The 19,635-nt window shown below is 47.9% G+C and overlaps 1 protein-coding gene across 1 annotated transcript in view; it reads right to left on the bottom strand.

Annotated features, from left to right (window-relative positions):
• ADAMTS5 (ADAM metallopeptidase with thrombospondin type 1 motif 5) overlaps positions 1–19,635 on the bottom strand; it is a 228,756-nt gene that overhangs the window by 157,138 nt on the left and 51,983 nt on the right. Inside the window, 2 exon segments of the mRNA XM_029578186.1 lie at positions 13,616–13,676; positions 13,678–13,749. Coding sequence (XP_029434046.1) covers positions 13,616–13,676; positions 13,678–13,749 — 133 coding nt within the window.

Here is a 19,635-nt window from a genome sequence, read left to right as displayed (position 1 = left end):
ACATTGGTTCTGAAATCTTCCTCCCTGGAGCCTCAAATCGTGACCCCTGGTTCTGCTGATTTTTTTCCTACGGAAAAGGTTTGTCGTTGTTTTTGGATCATTAAAACCTTTCAAGTATCTGAAAGTCTGTATCATATCACCTCTGCTCCTCCTTTCCTCCAGGGTGTACATATTTAGATTCTTCAATCTCTCCTCGTACGTCATCCGATGAAGATCCTCCACCTTCCTGGTCGCCCTTCTCTGTACCGCTTCCATCTTGTCTTTGTCTTTTTGTAGATACAGTCTCCAGAACTGAACACAGTACTCCAGGTGAGGCCTCACCAAGGACCTGTACAAGGGAATTAATCACTTCCCTTTTCTTACTCGATATTCCTCTCTCTATGCAGCCCAGCATTCTTCTGGCTTTTGCTGCGCCTTGTCGCCTTGTCGCATTGTTTCGCTGTCTTCACATCATTAGACACTATCACCCCAAGGTCCCTCTCCTGCTCCGTGCACATCAGCCTTTCCCCCCCCCCCTTTTCCCCCCCCCCCCCCCCATCGAATACAGTTCATTCGGATTTCCACTTCCCATATGCATGATTTTGCACTTCTTGGCATTGAATCTCAGCTGCCATATCTTCGACCACTCTTTCCAGTTTCCTTAGATCCCGTCTCATTCTCTCCACTCCTTCCGGCGTGTCCACTCTGTTGCAGATCTTAGTGTCGTCCGCAAAAAGACAAACCTTACTTTCTATCCCGTCCGCAATGTCGCTCACAAAGATATTGAACAGGACCGGTCCCAACACCGATCCTTGCGGTACACCACTTAAAACCGCTCTCTCTTCAGAGAAGGTTCCATTTACCATCACACATTAGGGATGTGAATCGTGTCCTCGATCGGCTTAACGATCGATTTCGGCTGGGAGGGGGAGGGAATCGTATTGTTGCCGTTTGTGGGGGTAAAATATCGTGAAAAATCGTGAAAAATCGTTAAAAAATCGAAAAATCGAAAAACCGGCACATTAAAACCCCCTAAAACCCACCCCCGACCCTTTAAATTAAATCCCCCACCCTCCCGAACCCCCCCCAAATAACTTAAATAACCTGCGGGTCCAGCGGCGGTCTGGAACGGCAGCGGTCCGGAACGGGCTCCTGCTCCTGCATCTTGTCGTCTTCGGCCGGCGCCATTTTCCAAAATGGCGCCGAAAAATGGCGGCGGCCATAGACGAAAAAGATTGGACGGCAGGAGGTCCTTCCGGACCCCCGCTGGACTTTTGGCAAGTCTCGTGGGGGTCAGGAGGCCCCCCACAAGCTGGCCAAAAGTTCCTGGAGGTCCAGCGGGGGTCAGGGAGCGATTTCCCGCCGCGAATCGTTTTCGTACGGAAAATGGCGCCGGCAGGAGATCGACTGCAGGAGGTCGTTCAGCGAGGGTTCCGGCGCCTCGCTGAACGACCTCCTGCAGTCGATCTCCTGCCGGCGCCATTTTCCGTACAAAAACGATTCGCGGCGGAAAATCGCTCCCTGACCCCCGCTGGACCTCCAGGAACTTTTGGCCAGCTTGTGGGGGGGCCTCCTGACCCCCACGAGACTTGCCAAAAGTCCAGCGGGGGTCCGGAAGGACCTCCTGCCGTCCAATCTTTTTCGTCTATGGCCGCCGCCATTTTTCGGCGCCATTTTGGAAAATGGCGCCGGCCGAAGACGACAAGATGCAGGAGCAGGAGCCCGTTCCGGACCGCTGCCGTTCCGGACCGCCGCTGGACCCGCAGGTTATTTAAGTTATTTGGGGGGGGGTTCGGGAGGGTGGGGGATTTAATTTAAAGGGTCGGGGGTGGGTTTTTAGGGGGTTTTAATGTGCCGGTTTTTCGATTTTTTCGATTTTTTTAACGATTTTTCACGATTTTTAACGATATTTTACCCCCACAAACGGCAACAATACGATTCCCTCCCCCTCCCAGCCGAAATCGATCGTTAAGACGATCGAGGACACGATTCACATCCCTAATGTGTGATGGTAAATGGAACCTTCTCTGAAGAGAGAGCGGTTTTAAGTGGTGTACCGCAAGGATCGGTGTTGGGACCGGTCCTGTTCAATATCTTTGTGAGCGACATTGCGGACGGGATAGAAGGTAAGGTTTGTCTTTTTGCGGACGACACTAAGATCTGCAACAGAGTGGACACGCCGGAAGGAGTGGAGAGAATGAGTGGATTTATAACGATAAATCGTTAGAATCTGTATTGTATTGTGTTCCATAACGGTTTAAGACAATATTAAAATTATCGGACGATAATTTTAATCGTCCTAAAACGATTCACATCCCTATCACACATTGTCTTCTGTCCGTCAACCAATTTGCAATCCAGGTCACCACCTCGGCACTCACTCCCAAGCTTCTCGTTTTATTCACTAGTCTCCTGTGCGGAACCGTATCAAAAGCTTTTGCTGAAATCCAAGTATATGATATCGAGCGCTCTTCCTTGATCCAATTCCTTGGTTACCCAGTCAAAAAAGTCAATCAGATTAGTCTGACAGGATCTTCCCCTGGTGAATCCATGCTGCCTCTGGTCCATCAATTCTCCAGACTGTAGATAGTTCACTATTCTCTCTTTCAGCAGTGACTCCATTACTTTTCCCACCACCGAAGTGAGGCTAACCGATCTGTAGTTGCCTGCCTCCTCCCTGTTCCCACTCTTGTGAAGCGGGACCACCACCGCTCTTCTTAGAATCATGTGGCACAGTGGAGGACTCTTTCTCGGAGTCATCGGGGCATGACAGTCTTCCCAGCAGGGACTGGGTGAATAGCAGACAAGCAGATGCAAGCTGGGTCTATTATTTGACCGTGTTCTTCTGGAGTGTATTCAGGCTCGAAGGAGCATGATAGGGCATCTGCCCAGAGGTTTTTTTCAGCTGGATGGTAACAAACCTCAAAATTGAAACCTGAAGAAGAACAGGGTCCATCGGGCTTGACAGGTGTTGAGACGCTGGACATGGCTCAAATGTTCCAGGTTCTTGTGGTCAGTGAACACAATGAACTTATGTTGCGCACCCTCTAGCCAGGGGTGCCATTCTTCAAGGGCTAATTTTATAGCAAGTAACTCGCAATTACCAATATTACAGTTCTGCTCCACAGATGAAAACTTACAGGAGTAGAACGAACATGGTACTGTAGAACTGGAAGTGTTGTGGAGCGCTAGGAGAGCGATCCCACTCCTTGGTGATGTGTGCCCTTGGGCCACGGCTCGACCCAAGAGGGCTCTGAAGAGGTGCCGCGAGAGGCGTGGCATGCCCAAACATGGGCTGGACGGGAGCAGGGCTGGAGTGACATGGAAGACAGGCCCTCCTCCGGACCTGCACGCTTCGGAAGACCCAACAACGCAATGTTGGTCTTGTGAACAGTCCTCCGACCGTTCCCAGCCCTTTCGGACCTGCCGCAGGGTACGGCACGAAGCGGCAGGCCGGATGGAGGCCAGGACAGCGATGACTGGAACATGGATTCAGACAAGACTCAGGAACGACGTAGACTCAGGCATAGACGCGGACTCAGGACGAGGTGCAGGATCCATAGACGTGGACTCAGGCATAGATGCAGGATCCTTAGACGTGGACTCAGGCAAAGACGTGGACTCAGGAATGAGGTGTAGGATGCATAGACGTGGACAGGCACAGGCGTGGACTCAGGACTGGATGCACAGAGGTGGAATCAGGAACGAGGGCTGAAGGTAGACATGGGCACTGACCCTCAGGGCGCCCTACTCAGGCCACCCGCGGGACTGAGTCGCGGACTACCCTGTCCCATGCGCGCCCTACAACAGCCCTGGAAGGCTGGTCGTGGACCACGCAGAGAGGGGGAGAGCACAGGAAAGAGGAAGCAGGTTCGCTGCACTCCTGGCAGCACAAGGCAAGGATACGCTGCTCTCCTGGCAGCACAAGGCAGGTTAAAGCATTCAGATCAGGAACAAGGATATCTGGAACAGCAGGAACATCAGGACTGGAACACAGATACTGGAACAGGAGACACACCTCAGGGCTGGAACATGGACATCAGGAACAGCAGGAACATCAGGACTGGAACACAGATACTGGAACAGGAGACACACCTCAGGGCTGGAACATGGACATCAGGAACAGCAGGAAACATCAGACTGGATCAAGAGCAGACCTGGGACTGGAACGGCAGGCAGACATCAGGACTGGATGAGGAGCTCCGACAGGTAACACGAAACACAGGACCTTGCAGAAGTGCTGGAACACGGACGACTTCCTGGAGCGAAGGATCTCAGGAGTGACCAACTCCTTGCGAAGGCAAAGACACACTGAAAGCTGAGCCCTTTAGTAGGGCTGAGGTGGACAACGCCAGGGAGGGGTCAGCAGGGGGCCACACCTGGCTGGCCCTTTAAGAGGAGCAGAGAGGCGCGCACCCGCGCCCCTAGGAAGCTGGAGAGAAGAACTGGAAGCTGGTGGCGTCCTCAGCCACGTGGAGGGCCCAAGGAAGCCGCCGGAGCAGCCCTGGACTGGAGCTGGGTGAAGGCAGGTCACTGGAGCAGCTCCCAGCTGCAAGGACAGAAGCAGGAGGAAGCAGAGAGAGGTAGGCTGGCTGCAGAGGAAGCGGGGGAAGGGCTGGACTGCAGGAACGGCTCCATGCCGTGAAGACAGCAGGCAGAGCAGAGAGCTGAAGCAGGCTGCAGGCACTGGCAGGGACGGCTTCCCAGCCAGGGCAAGGACCCGGACTGAAACAGGCACTGGGAAGACGGCCTGCTCGCTGAAGGTCCCGGGATCGCAGCAGCACGTCGGGGAAAGGCAGAGACAGCAGCCGAGGAGCAGACCGCATGGCAACAGCTGTGGGAACGGCCCCCAGCTGATTCAGGGAGAAAGAAGCAGCCCGACTGGCTGTGGCTGTAACAAGGTAAGAGCCTGCCCACGCTCTTGCGGGCAGGAGCGTAACAGGAAGCAGTGCGTTGGCTCAGGACCGCCCCTGCTCCAATTGCGGAGGCATCCACTTCCACCTAAAATGACTGTTTGGGTCTCTATGATGTACACAAGACCCTGTCTGGAGGGGCTCTTTGAAGCAATGGAAGGCTGCGATGGCTTTCTGGAGTCCAATTTCAAGTGTCTTGGCCCTTACAAGTCAATGCTGTCAAAGGAGTAGCAAAAGCGGAATAGAGTGGGATAAAATGTCGATAGTAGTTTGGAATCCCAGGAAGTGCTTAGAGGGCTTTAAGACTCATGGGTTGCGGCCAATCCCGGATTCCTTTCAACTTGGCAGGGGTCCATAGAAAATCCTCGTTGGAAGATAATTGTATCTGAGGAAAGGCAGACTGGATTTCTCGAATAAGCACTTATCCAATTTGCAAATAAGTGATTCTCACAAAGGTGTTGGAGGACGGTACAGACATCAGTGCGGTGTGTGGCCAAATCCTTAGTAAAGACAAGGATATCATCCAAGTATGCCACGACCTTGGATACTACGCAGAATCTCTGAAAATTTCATTCATCATTCGTTGGAAAACTGCGGGCATGTTACAGAGGTGTGGGCAGTGGAGTGCCTCAGGGATCTGTATTGGGACCCTTACTTTTTCAATATATTTATAAATGATCTGGAAAGAAATACGACAAGTGAGGTAATCAAATTTGCAGATGATACAAATTGTTCAGATTAGTTAAATCACAAGCAGATTGTGATAAATTGCAGGAAGACCTTGTGAGGCTGGAAAATTGGGCATCAAAATGGCAGATGAAATTTAATGTGGACAAGTGCAAGGTGATGCATATAGAGAAAAAATAACCCATGCTATAGTTACGCAATGTGAGGTTCCATATTAGGTGCTACTACCCAAGAAAGAGATCTAGGCGTCATAGTGGATAACACATTGAAAATCGTCAGTTCAGTGTGCTGTGGCAGTCAAAAAAGCAAACAGAATGTTGGGAATTATTAGAAAGGGAATTGTGAATAAAACGGAAATGTCATAATGCCTCTGTATTGCTCCATGGTGAGACCGCACCTTGAATACTGTGTACAATTCTGGTCGCCGCATCTCAAAAAGATATAATTGTCGATGGAGAAGGTACAGAGAAGGGCAACCAAAATGATATAGGGAATGGAACAGCTCCCCTATGAGGAAAAGACTAAAGAGGTTAGGACTTTTCAGCTTGGAGAAGAGACGGCGGAGGGGGGGGATATGATAGAGGTTGTTTTAAAATCATGAGAGGTCTAGAATGGGTAGATGTGAATCGGTTTTTTACACTTTCAGATAATAGAAAGACTAGGGGGCACGCCATGAAGTGAGCATGTGGCACATTTAAAACTAATTGGAGAAAGTTCTTTTTCACTCAACGCACAAATAAACTCTGGAATTTGTTGCAGAAGATGTGGTTAGTGCAGTTAGTATAGCTGTTGTTTAAAAAAGGATTGGATAAGTTCTTGGAGGAGAAGTCCATTACCTGCTATTAATTAAGTTGACTTAGATAATAACCACCGCTATTACTAGCAACGGTAATGGAATAGATTTAGTTTTGGATACTTGCCAGGTTCTTATGGCCTGGATTGGCCAACTGTTGGAAACAGGATGATGGGCTTGATGGACCTTGGTCTGACCCAGTATGGCATGTTCTTATGTTCTTATGAGATTGGTGGAAATGGTCTGGTGGAGGGGAGACAGACTGGTGGAAGGGAGAGAGAGAATGATGGACTGGTGGAGAGAGAGAGGAAAAACTGGTGAGGATGGACTGGTGGAGGGAGATAGAGATTGGTATGGAAGAGAGAGAGTGAGATTGAGATAGAGAGTACACATACAGAATACAAAGTATAAATACAATCGTGCAGACAAAAACTGAACTGGAAACTGCAAGAATCCAGACTGTGGAGGGAGACAGAGAGATGGACTGGCAAGGATGGACTGGTGGAGAAAGACAGAGAGAGAGACAAGTGGTGAGGATGCACTGGTGAAGGGAAAGACAAGTAGAGATGAACTTGTGGAGGGAGACAGAGCGACTGGCGGGACTGCATTTGTGTAGTGAGAAAGGGGGACTGGTTGGAATGGACTGTGGAACAAAGTCAAGAGAGTGGTGGGAAAGGGGGAAGGAGGGATGTTTGAGACAGGGCCACATCACTAAAAGGAAGATGTGGAGAAAGGTTTGGTGGCACATATTTCCCTCCCAACCACTCCCCTGCAAGGTATATTTTTTAAAATTATGATTTTTAAAGAAAATCACCCATGTTAGTCTGATCTTGGTAGGGGTCCAATGGCTCTCTCCAAGCTGCCTGTTACCAAATTCCACATTTGCAGAGTAGTGAAGACACCCCTGTTCATAAAGCAAGAGGCACTCCTACAAACATTTTGCACCTGGCTAGTTTCAGCCATCTAGAAAAAACTAACACTAAATATTCAAGAGCATAAATAAAAAAATTATTCTAGGATAGGAGTGGGGCAAACCCCAATATAAAAACCTGCATCTCACATTATACAAATACTCTGTGTTCACAGAAACTTTCCCCAACAAAGAAACAGAGCAGAATCAAAGGCCATTTCCCCTTACCACTCACCATAAAATATAGGGCCAGATTTTATATCATGCGCTGCGGAGGCGTAGGATTTGTTCGACCGCAACCCCAGCTGCGAACAAATCTACGCCTGATTTACTAACATGGCGCGATTACTGCGGCATGCAGTTATAAATAAAATCCAGGGTCGGGCGCACACTAAGGGGGTGCCTATTGGTGCAACCTGCGCCGCCGAGCCGAGCAAGCCTGCCTCCGTTCCCTCTCCAAGGCTGCTTCCGAAATCGAAGCGGTCTCGGAGGGAACTTTCCTTCCGCCCCCCCCCACACCTTCCCCTCCCTTCCCCCTATCTAACCCACCCCCCCAGAGCCCTACTAAACCCCCCCGACCTTTATTGAAGAAGTTACGCCTGCCTCCGGGCAGGTGGAACTTGTGTGCGCCGGCTCTCCATCCCCTGGCCCAGTGGCTGTTCCGGAGGCCTTGGTCCTACCCCCCGGAACACCCCGGGCCGGCTCCCCGCCCATGGCCACGCCCCCAGAATGCCCATTTTTTTCAAGCCCCGGGACTTAACGCGCATCCCGGGGCTTGCGCGCAGCCACCGAGCCTATGCAAGATAGGCTTGGCACGCACAGGGGGAGGCAGGGGTAGATTTTCAAAGGTTGCGCGCATAAGATACGCGCGCAACCCCCGAAAACCTACCCCATAATATTCAAATTCTGATATCACCTCTGTAACAGCAACACAAACTCCCTCCACTGTCAGGAACATTTTATAATACAAAATCCTGCAAAAAATGTATTTAGAGCCTATAGAAAACCTGCCATACCATAACACACTAACTGCCAGACTCAGACAGTAAGAACCTCACCTATGAAAAGGCAGCACTGCGAATATTACAACAGGCTCTAAAATACACCAATACACCTCCTATTAGGAAACTGAACAAATTAGGCTGCTATAGATCCCTATTTAGAAACTACATACTAGCAGAATACCTCACTTGAAGTCCATACATGCAGAACACAGGCAGATACTCTACAAATACAGAATACAAAGTATAAATACAATCGTGCAGACAAAAACTGAACTGGAAAACTGCGCCCCGAGCGATAAACAAAAAACCCACCCCGACCCTTTAAAACTAATCCCTTAGCTTCCCCCACCCTCCCCGACCTCCCCCAAAAACATTTTACAGGTACCTGGTGGTCCAGTGGGGGGTCCCGGGAGCGATCTCCTGCTCTCGGGCCGTCGGCTGCCACTAATCAAAATGGCGCCGATGGCCTTTGCCCTTACCATGTGACAGGGTAATCCATGCCATTGGCCGGCCCCTGTCACATAGAGGGAGCACTGGATGGCCGGCGCCATCTTTAAAAATGGCACAGGGCCATCCAGTGCTCTTACCATGTGACAGGGGCCGGCCAATGGCACGCATACCAATTGTTGATTGTTGGCCTGAATATAGATCCACCTTTCTTAATTCCGCCACTGCCGTTGAAGCAGAGAGCCATGCTGGCTTATGCATTGAAGTGAAGTATCAGTCTTGCTCCCCTGCCATTGAAGCAGAGGGCTATGCTGGAGATGTGTGAAGTGTCAAACTTCCTCCCTTCCTGTTAGACCTCCTGTTATGTTCTAGCGGGACCCCTAGGGTCCACGGATCACAGATTGGACCACCATGATAGAGTTTCTAAAATAATGAGTGGAATGGAACAAGGTAACATTATTCAGTTGTTTACTCTTTCAAAAATTACAAAGACTAGGGGACACATAATGAAGTTACTAGGTAATATATTTAAAACTAATAAGAGAAATATTTTTTTACTCAATGCATAACTAAGCGCTGAAATTCATTGCCAGAGGATATCGTAAAATCTATTGGTGTTAGCTGCGTTTAAAAAACAATTGGACAAGTTCCTAGAGGAAAAGTCCATGAAGCATTATTAAGTTAGAGTTGTAGAAATCCACGGCTTATTCTTGGGATAAGAGCTTGGGATCCTGCCAGGTACTTGTGACCTGGATTTGCCACTGTTGGAGAGAGGATACTGGGTTTGATGGACCTTTGTTCTGACCCAGTATGGACAGTCTTATGTTCTTATGATGTTGACTTGATCAAGGAGGATTTTTTGGGAATTGTTTTATGTGAAAGCTCTGGTCATTTAAGTTGCTGAATATCTGATGTGACAGTATTTTTGATGAGATGACTGCTCTGATCCTTTGTGTTTTGCTATCTATAGACAAGAAGATTTTCAGAATTTTTGTGACAGAAAACTCTGCTTAGCCTACTGGAAGTTTGTGTCAGCTGAGAAGACCAGTAAAATATTATAAATTAATATTTTCCTTGAAAAGCAGATTCATAGGGACTTTTTATTCTTAGAACAGTTTATAAATACAGTAATGCATTTCAGAATATATAAAAGGTTCCTGGTTCCTTTTCAGAATCAGTCTCATAGTTTGTATTGCAGTGGGAGTGTGTATGGAAATTCTTTCATACATGCTATATTGTGTTATTGCACATATTAATGCAGTTCTCACTAGGTGAAGACAATATCAATAGGAGAACAATGTCAACAATTCCTCCATGACTATAAAGAATGAGCATGCACTGCATATTTTCCTACAAGTATCAAATAAAACAAACTCAGGTGCCTGTCATATTTGCCTTAATTTTCAGCAGTGGAGCTAGGAAATAAATTATTTTATATATGCACCTGCCAATAATTCTATACCACCTACTCTGTGATTTGTGGGTGTTCTTGTTTTAAATGCAATTTCAGTTTGTTCTTGATATGTAGCTTTTTCTGTGCAGTATAAATTAGAGATTAGAGTAGGGAAGAGAGCCAATGGGAGTAAGTAAACCAGGACTCACACAAAAATTCCTACCATCCACTTCTCCCAAAAATATGGGGCGGATTTTCAGAGCCCTGCTCGCGTAAATCCGCCCAAAACCGGGCGGATTTACGCGAGCAGGGCCCTGTGCGCCGGGAAGCCATATTTTACATAGGCCTCCCGGCGCGCGCAGAGCCCCGGGACTCGCGTAAGTCCGGGGTCTCCGAGGGGGGCGTGTCGGGGGCGTGTCGGGGGGCGGGCCCGGTCGTCACGACGTTTCGGGGGCGTGTCGGCAGCGTTTTGGGGGCTGGTACGGGGGCGTGGCTACGGCCCGGGGCGGTCCCGGGGGCGTGGCCGCGCCCTCCGTACCCGCCCCCCAGGTCGCGGCCCGGCGCGCAGGAGGCCCCGCTGGCACGTGGGGGATTTACGCCTCCCTCCGGGAGGCGTAAATCCCCCAACAAAGGTAATGGGGGGGTTTAGACAGGGCCGGGCGGGTGGGTTAGGTAGGGGAAGGGAGGGGAAGGTGAGGGGAGGCAAAGGAAAGTTCCCTCCGAGGCCGCTCCGATTTCGGAGCGGCCTCGGAGGGAACGGGGGGTAGGCTGCGTGGCTCGGCGCGCGCCGGCTATACAAATCCATAGCCTTGCGTGCGCCGATCCAGGTTTTTAGCAGATAAGCGCGGCTCCGCGCGTAACTACTAAAATCCAGCGTACTTTTGTTTGCCGCCTGGAGCGCAAACAAAGTAGGCTATTCGCGCGCCTTTTAAATCCGCCCCTATGAGATTACAAATCTCCAAAGTACAGCTTCAATAGTTGATATCCTGTTTGTAACTATATATACAAAGATTAAAAAAAAAAATCCAAATATTGTAGTTCCATTGCCACATGATGTGGCACTGCCTTAGAATGAAAATGCAAGAAGGATAAAATATTCAAAGCATGACCTTGTTTGATCTACATTTATATGTAGGTCAGCACAAGTACTGCTGAAAATTCTCTAACCACAGCAAAACCTTCAGCAGAGATGCTGCTATGTTTGAATTGCTCTTAAAAATGTTGTGGCTGAACATTTTGCTTTCACATCAGATTACCTCATTTCTACCCAAGAATCATTTTACCAGCTATAATAAAGCAAATGTTAAATATCCTATTTGTAAGTGTTAGAAGTATTAAAGAAAGCAAAATGAATAGAGTTCTGCATGAAGCATGTTAAACCCAACCCATCAAGCATGTTTAAAACCCAACCCATCAAATCTTTCAAACTATCCTCCACCATAAGCAGAGTCTTCTCTCTCGCCGGCCCCACAGTATGGAACTCCTTGCCCCATGACATACGCATGGAGTACTACACGCCCAAATTAAAAAAAAAATTGAAAACCTGGCTTTTCCAGCAAGCCTACCCCTTGACACACCGCCCAAATTCATAAATCCCCTCTAAATGATTCAGCGACCTATGACTAAGTATGCTCTACGGACTAAGAATGCCTTATGACCAAACGATTTTTGATTTTTGCTTTTATGACTACTGATGCTTTGTATATAGTTCTTATGTATGTTATATTTATAGTTTTCACTATTATTGATCTATTAATTTGCATTGCCTCCTCCCCTGTTATTTGTATTGCTATCAGTTATATGTAAGGGCGCTGCCCAAAGGTTTTTGTTCTTGTGAACCGATGCGTGTGCGAACGGCTATCGGTATATAAGAAGACTTTAAATAAATAAATAAATAAATAAATAAATAAATAAAATGTGATATTTGAGGTATTTACATATTTTGTCATAGGTTCCCATCCCTATGCTATTGAGCTGCTTTGCATGAGATTTGCATGCATGAATTTTGCAAATCTATGCAAAGCAGTTCATGATTGGTAATCCTATAAAATAAATGAACATGACTGACTTAGAAAGTTATTAACCATGTTATTTAGAGAAAGGGGACACTTTTAACTCGGGGTGGTGTATGGGGGGATCGGGTATGTTGGGGGGGGCAGTTTTACAAATACAGTCAAAGGTATGAACAGCAAAGTTGATATCAGGGAAGATTTCTGTCATTTGAGCGATGAAAGGTAAAAGAGGAGTTGATTTGTACAATGTTCTCTCTACCTAGCTTGATTGCAGCTAAGTAGAGAGTACTCTTCCCACTTGCATAACCTAGCTTGATTGGTATAAATAGTAAAGTTACAGTTTACTCTCTACAGTCTGTCTCCCACTCCCACTCCTAATCCCAAACACACAGAAAAAAGATGTTAAAACCTGTGTTGCTGTGTGTTACTCTGTCACATTTGACTTAGGAGCTGTTTATTACCATTAACTCTGCCTAAACTCCTCCCACTTGCATAACTAATGTGATGTGCACATTATGCTATTTACCACATGCACTTAGACCCTAACACAAAATGATAAATGACCCTGTAATTTTGTTAAAAAGATTGCATAAAGTGACCACATTTTCATTCAGTATGTTTTACTACTTGTTCTGGTTCTCTGGCTTTCACTAGCCCCCCCATACAGTTCCTCATTGAGGTGTCTATTTTTAACTTCAGTTAACCAACTATTAATTTGTTTGGAAATTTAGCACTAAACAATATGAAATACTTTTTTTTCTAGCCTGAATAAATGAATTTTATTGTGAATGATCTGGAACAAGTGATTTTGCTGCTGTTTAGCTACTAAACATATTGTCCATTGGAATCATTTCTGTACTGGTCAGTAGCAAAACTATTGGAAAGAGGACATATGTATTTTATACAGTGGTATTCTGTGGTATGCATTGTAAATACAGTAAAATCCCCATTATCTGGCACTCAGCAAACCAGAAAATTCAACTAATTGGCAGCTAAACCAAAATGCCTGGCTGCTAAACACAATGTTAATCAACAGAAGGAAGGACTGTAGCCTTGCTCTGCTCTGCGCTGTGCTCTGTCCATTCTGCATCATCCCTCCCCTCCTGCTCCCTTCAAGGGACTAGAGTCCAGGGGAAGGATTGAATTAGGAAGCAAAGTAGCTTTTCTTTGCTATGTTCTGAACTGTATCAACTTCAGCATCATACACTTCCCTCCTGTTCGCTGCAGTTAACTGCTAGATTAGCCCCATGCATGCTGGATAATGGGCTTTTACTGTACTACTTTTAATGCTTTAAAAAAGGAAATGTGTTTGTCCTGTTGCACGAGTCATGCCAAAGTGTGTACATATATATTTTTAATCCCCAAGAATATATCTGCAATTGGAGAAGTTTTGGAATTAATTGAAGAGTGTTTCATTACCTATGCAGCTGTTACCAGTGTTTGATTTGGCACAGGAACAGTAGAGGCAACTACATACCAATTTCATGAGCAACTGTAAAAGCTGCATGGAGGCCATCATCTTCAATGACTGCACAGCCTGCGCTCAGGAGAGCATATGGTTCCAACGTCTGCCATTCCCAGGGTATCACATGAATGGTGCCCGCATAAATCCTGTCCAAAAAAGGGAAAAAAGAAGTCAATTTTCACATCTAAAGTGAGGGAAAAACATGTTGGTGGCCAGCCCTGTGCAAAGTGCCAGAGCTGCAGCTAATACTTTCTAAGGGTGCACCGTCTGTTCATGGTAATCTGCCAGTGTCAGGTTTTCTTTGTCATTGGAAGATTTGGAATACAGGGGAAAGGACAGCTTCAGTAAGAAAACGTACTGAGGTAACAGAAACAATAGAGCTGAGCATTTCAACATTTGTCTTATGTGCTTTTCATTCTATAAACTGCCTCTCTAGTAACTGTTAATGTTCCTTAGCAAGGCTTACTTCAGGATGAGCTCCAGGCTGGAATTTCTATATATAAAAAGATCTGGGCCATGCAAAGGTCTGAAGTATATGCCACAGGAGGCACAGAGGTATTCACTGAAGGTAGGGGTCACAACTATTGAGAAGAGGGAGGGAGCAGTGAAGCAAGGGTCTCTGGCAGAATGGCTATAACATTCAAGTTTTTGAAATATTTTCTGCTTCCCAGCCTGCCCCTATGATGGATCTCTGTAACATTCTGCTCTCTCAAGGGCATGGTTTCTGGCAAGTGGTTTTCCCACCTGAATGATTGGCTAGTCAAGAAGGTGCAAAAGGATCAATGAGCAAAAACATCCTGTTATGATTCCTGCCCGCGGAGCTATTCTCCGAGAGCAGGCCTCGCCACCCACCTGCTTTTTCCCGATCGGCAAGGGACGCCACCAGCTGAGCCTCGCCCAGCAGCAGGATGCTGCCAACCCCCGTCTCCTGCGGCCCGGAGGCCGCAGCGGTTCCTGCCCTGCTTGGCAGGGCCGGCTCCGCTGAGCAGCTGCCGCTCCCGATGTTCCACGCCAGGTCCCATGCGGCAGGGCCGCCGCCAGCGCCATCTAGCCGCGGCCCTGAGCCGCCGTCGAAACCCACGGCCTGAAGGCCGCGCTGTTCCGCCTCCTCTTCACGCCTGGAGCCGCCCCGGGTTGGCCTCTGTGGCAGGGAGCCACGACGTCACCTTCGGGGTCCTCTTCAGATGGCAGGAGGCTGTCGTGAAGCCTGCCTGCCTGTTTCTACGTCCCTACACTGAGGTGCAGGAGAGCACCGCTTGTCCGTGGTGCTGCATCTCTCTTCAGCCTTCCTTAGGCGCTGGCGCGCGCCTCTTCACAGCATTTAAAGGGCCAGCCACAGGATGTGTTGCTGGCTCCTTCAGATGATGACTTCTGGCTTCAGCCCTATAAAAGGGATTCTTCTTCAGTCTCTCGTTGCCTTTGGATTGATTCTCACAGTCATCTGTGCTCCTTCATCGATCCAGGTCCTCCGTGGTCTTCCTTGCTTTGATGGCTTCGTGTTCAGGGTCTTCATGTTCCTTGTTTCCAGTCCTGATGTCGGCCGAATCCGGATGACCTGGTTTTTAAGCTGTTCCATGTTCCAGATGTTCCTCGTCCAGGTCTTCAGCATCTTCCAGTTCCTGAATGTCCTCTGTTCCTGTCTTCAGATGTCTTCAGGTTCCCGGTACCTGATGTTCTGCTCTTCTGTTGTCTCGATACTTCCTGTGTTCCATGTCTTCGACTCCTGAGGTCCCTCGTCCAGGCTTCCCGATGTCTAGCTTCCCGATGTCTCGCTTCCTGAATGTTTTTCTCTGAGCTCTTGAGCCTTCTTGGTCTGCGGGCTCCATGGTTCTCCGGGTGAACGTCTCTGTCATTGGAGTTGCGTGCAGGTGGACTTATGTCCTGCGCTCCTGAGCCTTCATGACCTGCCAGCCCTTGTGGTTCTCCGGATGACACTGCTCAGTCATCGAAGTCCCGCCTCGGCTGGATTTTTCTCCTGCGCTGTCCCCGCTCTCCACATGGTCCGTGACCAGTCTCCTCAGGCTGTGTAGGGCACGCAGTGGGACAGGGTGGTCCGCGACCAGCCATTGGGTCCGCCCGTGAACGTGGGCTGTGTAGGGCACCCTGAGAGACAGTGCCTTGGTCTATCTTCCCTGCTTTCGCCTCGTCCTGTGATGTCTTCGCATCACCCTCGTCTGTGATGTCTTCTGTGTTTCAAGGACTCTGTCTGCATTCATCCGCAGTCCAGCCTGCCGCCCATTGCCGTACCCAGCGGCAGGTCTGAAAGGGCTTGGAACGGTCGGAGGACTGTTCATCAATCAACATTACGTTGTTGGTTGTCCGGGGCATGCAGGTCCATTTGAGGGTCAGACCTTGTTCCCTAGTCCTTGCTTTAACCATGTCTTGCCTTGTTACCCATGCTAGCACCAGCTCACCTCCCGTGGTGTGGCTTGGGGCTCCTCCCTGGGTCATGCCGTGGCCCAAGGCTCACAACCCTGTTTTAGAGATGACCGCGCCTCCGTGCCTTGGAGTGTAGCAGCCGTCGGAGGTCACACTCGTAACACATCCAGGTGCTGGAGTTGCTATGGTTTATCATAAATTACTACAAATAGTCAAAAAAGTAAGGCAAAAAAACTTTTTAGTTTTCCTTCTTTTGATATTCAAATATTCTTTCTTTCAGATGTATCATAGGATATTCCAAACTTAATATGAATTACATAGTCCCCCGACACAGGCTGTGTTTGTAAGATAACTGCGTTGGGAGAGACAGGGCATCGCAAATTATATATATCCAAAACTTAGAGCTGTTTTTCTGTTCAACATATTAATCATTCGTGAATAAGGACGATCTATCAGGGAGACAAATTTGCAGGTTTAAATCATATTCAGAGATTTAGTTGTTTGTGTTAACTTGTTGAACAGAAAAACAGCTCTAAGTTTTGGATATATATAATTTGTGATGCCCAGTCCCTCCCGACACAGTTATTTTTCGAAATACGGCCCATGTCAAGGGACTATGTAATTCATATTAAGACTGGAATATCCTGTGATACATCTGAAAGAAATAAAGAATATTTGAATATCAAAAGAAGGACAACTGAAAAGTTCTTTTGTCCTACTTTTACGATTATTTGTTATGGAGTTGAGCTTTCACCTTATTACATTTGCCTTGTCATAAATTATCCTAAATCCATCTTGAGCCCACTAAATTGGAATTCTTAGGAGCTCAGGCAAAAGCCTTTTTTCCTTAAGAAAAAGTCATCACTTTGATGTCAGCTGTGGAAGAAATAAGAAAGAGTTGGCAGACATTATTATGGGACATGTTCAAAATAATGGGCCTAATGACATCAAAAGTATACGTAACACCCTTGGCACATCCCTGCATGAGACAAGCCCTGTGCAACCTTAGGTCACATTAGCTCCAGGCCACTCAAGATCTCTGAGATGCTGTCAAAATCACCCAACAAATCAAGCACTCACTATCCTGGTGGCTGAACCAATCAAATCTCACAAAAGGAATTATTTCCAAATTCTTCCTATATAATGGAGGCAGTACATGCAAATCTTTCTCATGCATATTCATTGTAGATATCCTGAAAACCTGGCCTTTTTGTGGCACTTGAAGACTGGAGTTCACCATCACTGTCCTAGTCCAAACAGACAACCAGATAGCTGTGTTCTACCTAATCAAACAGGAGCAGGATCATACCTCCAGTATTAGGAAGCAGTAAAGATGTAGAACTAGGCCACCTGTCAAGGAATGACCCTCAGAGCCACATACCTTCCAGGCAAGGAGAATTTACTTGTAGACAAGATTGATTAGGTATCTGAAGCATATGAGCGGTCCTTGGATAAGGGGATAGCAAATAAGATTTTCCATGCATGGAGAACAATAGATGTAAATATGTTTGCATTTCCTATGAACATGAAAATCCCTCAGTTTTGCTTGAGAAGAAGGATGAAAGACAAACTAGCTTTGGATGCTGTATTCCTGGACTGGGGAGAGGATCTTCATATGTATATTCTCTTATATCTTATGACAAAGACTCACTTGAAATTCAGAAGAGATAGGACTATGATTCTCAAAGCCCTTATTAGCTGAGACAGGTTTGGTTCCCACTTCTTCAGGACTTGTCAATCAGGAACCTAATTTAGTTAGGGAATTCTTCTAAGTTATCCGGCTAAATGCTTCTGAATATGGACCTCTTTATTTTCAGAATGACCTGTGACCAACAAAAACATTTCTGTGCTTGTTGGCACTTTTCATTTTGTATTTTCCCCTTTTTTTTTAATTAATGGCAACCTGTAGCTAGAGATTCTCCACCTTTGAGGACTCTCCTCAAGCTCCTCTGCTTCTCCTTGAAGAAAAGGATAAGTTACTTTCTTGCAACAGGTGTTCTCCAAGGACTGATGGATGTATTTCCTCATAGATCCACCTGCTCCTCTCAGAAGTCTGTGCCCTTGCATTGACTACAGGGGCCTGAATGCCATAACGGTCAAGGACCGTTATCCGTTGCCCCTAATCTCAGAACTCTTCGACCGGTTGCAAGGAGCACAGATCTTCTCCAAACTGGATCTCCAGGGAGCTTACAACTTGATCCGTATCAAGGAGGGTGATGAGTGGAAGACGGCCTTCAATACCCGAGACGGCCACTACGAGTATTTAATAATGCCGTTCGGGCTCTGTAATGCCCCCGCGGTGTTCCAGAACACCATGAATGAGATACTCCGCGAACTCTTGTATCGGTGCGTGGTCGTATACTTGGACGATATACTGATATTTTCAGATACCCTGACCGCTCACCGCCAGCACGTCATCCAAGTGTTACAGCGCCTCAGAGAGCACAAATTGTACATGAAGCTTGAAAAGTGCCTTTTTGAGCAGGAGTCCCTTCCCTTCCTGGGATACATAGTGTCCAGAGAAGGTTTCCGTATGGACCCCCAGAAGCTGAAAGCCATTCTGGAGTGGCCGCAGCCGTCAGGACTAAAGGCACTCCAGAGGTTTCTGGGTTTCGCGAACTACTATCGATCTTTTATCCTGCATTATGCGACCATCGTTGCCCTGATGACAGCCCTGACCCGGAAAGGCGCGGACCCCAAAAAGTGGCCTCCTGAGGCAGAGGCTGCCTTTCGTCGCCTCAAGGAGGTGTTCCTGTTACAGCCATGCCTTTGGCATCCGGATCCGCAGTGGCCGTTTGTCATCTAAGTGGACGCATCCTCAGAAGGCGTAGGCCGCCATTCTGAGCCAAACCTCCGAGAGTCATAAGTTACGCCCGTGTGCCTTCCTCTCACGCCAATTCTCCCCAGCGGAATGGAACTACGCCATAGGAGACAAGGAGCTCTTGGCTATAAATGTGCCTTGGAAGAATGGCAGCCGTGGCTAGAGGGGGCACAACACCAGTTTACGGTCTACACGGACCATAAAAACTTAGAGTACCTGCAGCGGGCTCAACGACTCAATCCACGGCAGGCCCGTTGGGCCCTATTCTTCACTAGGTTCAACTTCCTCCTTTGTTACAGACCCGCTGGGAAGAATGTCAAGGCTGACGCCCTATCACGCGTCTTTGAGTCTACAGAAGATATGGAGGAACCGCGGTTCATCATTGAGCCATCCCGCATCCTCCTGTCTGCTACCACGACCATCCCTCCCAGGAAAACCCTGGTCCCGCCGCACTTGCGGAAACACATCCTAGCTTGGGCTCACGACTCCCATTGTTCTGGCCACCCTGGCCAATCCCAGACCTTACAAAATCTGCGCCGATACTATTGGTGGCCTAAAATCAACCAGGATGTCTGGGCTTATGTGGAGTCCTGCCAGTCATGTGCTCGCCACAAGAGGATCCATGGTGCGACCCCGGGCTTACTCCAGCCGTTACCAGCACCCACAGAACCTTGTACTCACATGGCCACCGACTTCGTGGTCGACCTGCCACTATCTAGTGGCAACACCGTCATATGGGTGGTTGTCGACCGGTTTAGTAAAATGGCACATTTCGTGCCACTCCCGGGGCTGCCATCTGCTCCCCAGCTGGCCCAACTATTCGTGCAGCATA

The sequence above is a fragment of the Rhinatrema bivittatum genome, chromosome 15 (assembly GCF_901001135.1).
Source record: "Rhinatrema bivittatum chromosome 15, aRhiBiv1.1, whole genome shotgun sequence".
NCBI lineage: Eukaryota > Metazoa > Chordata > Amphibia > Gymnophiona > Rhinatrematidae > Rhinatrema > Rhinatrema bivittatum.
Note: the sequence above shows the minus strand (reverse complement) of the source record. Positions and strands in the feature narration are given on the sequence as shown.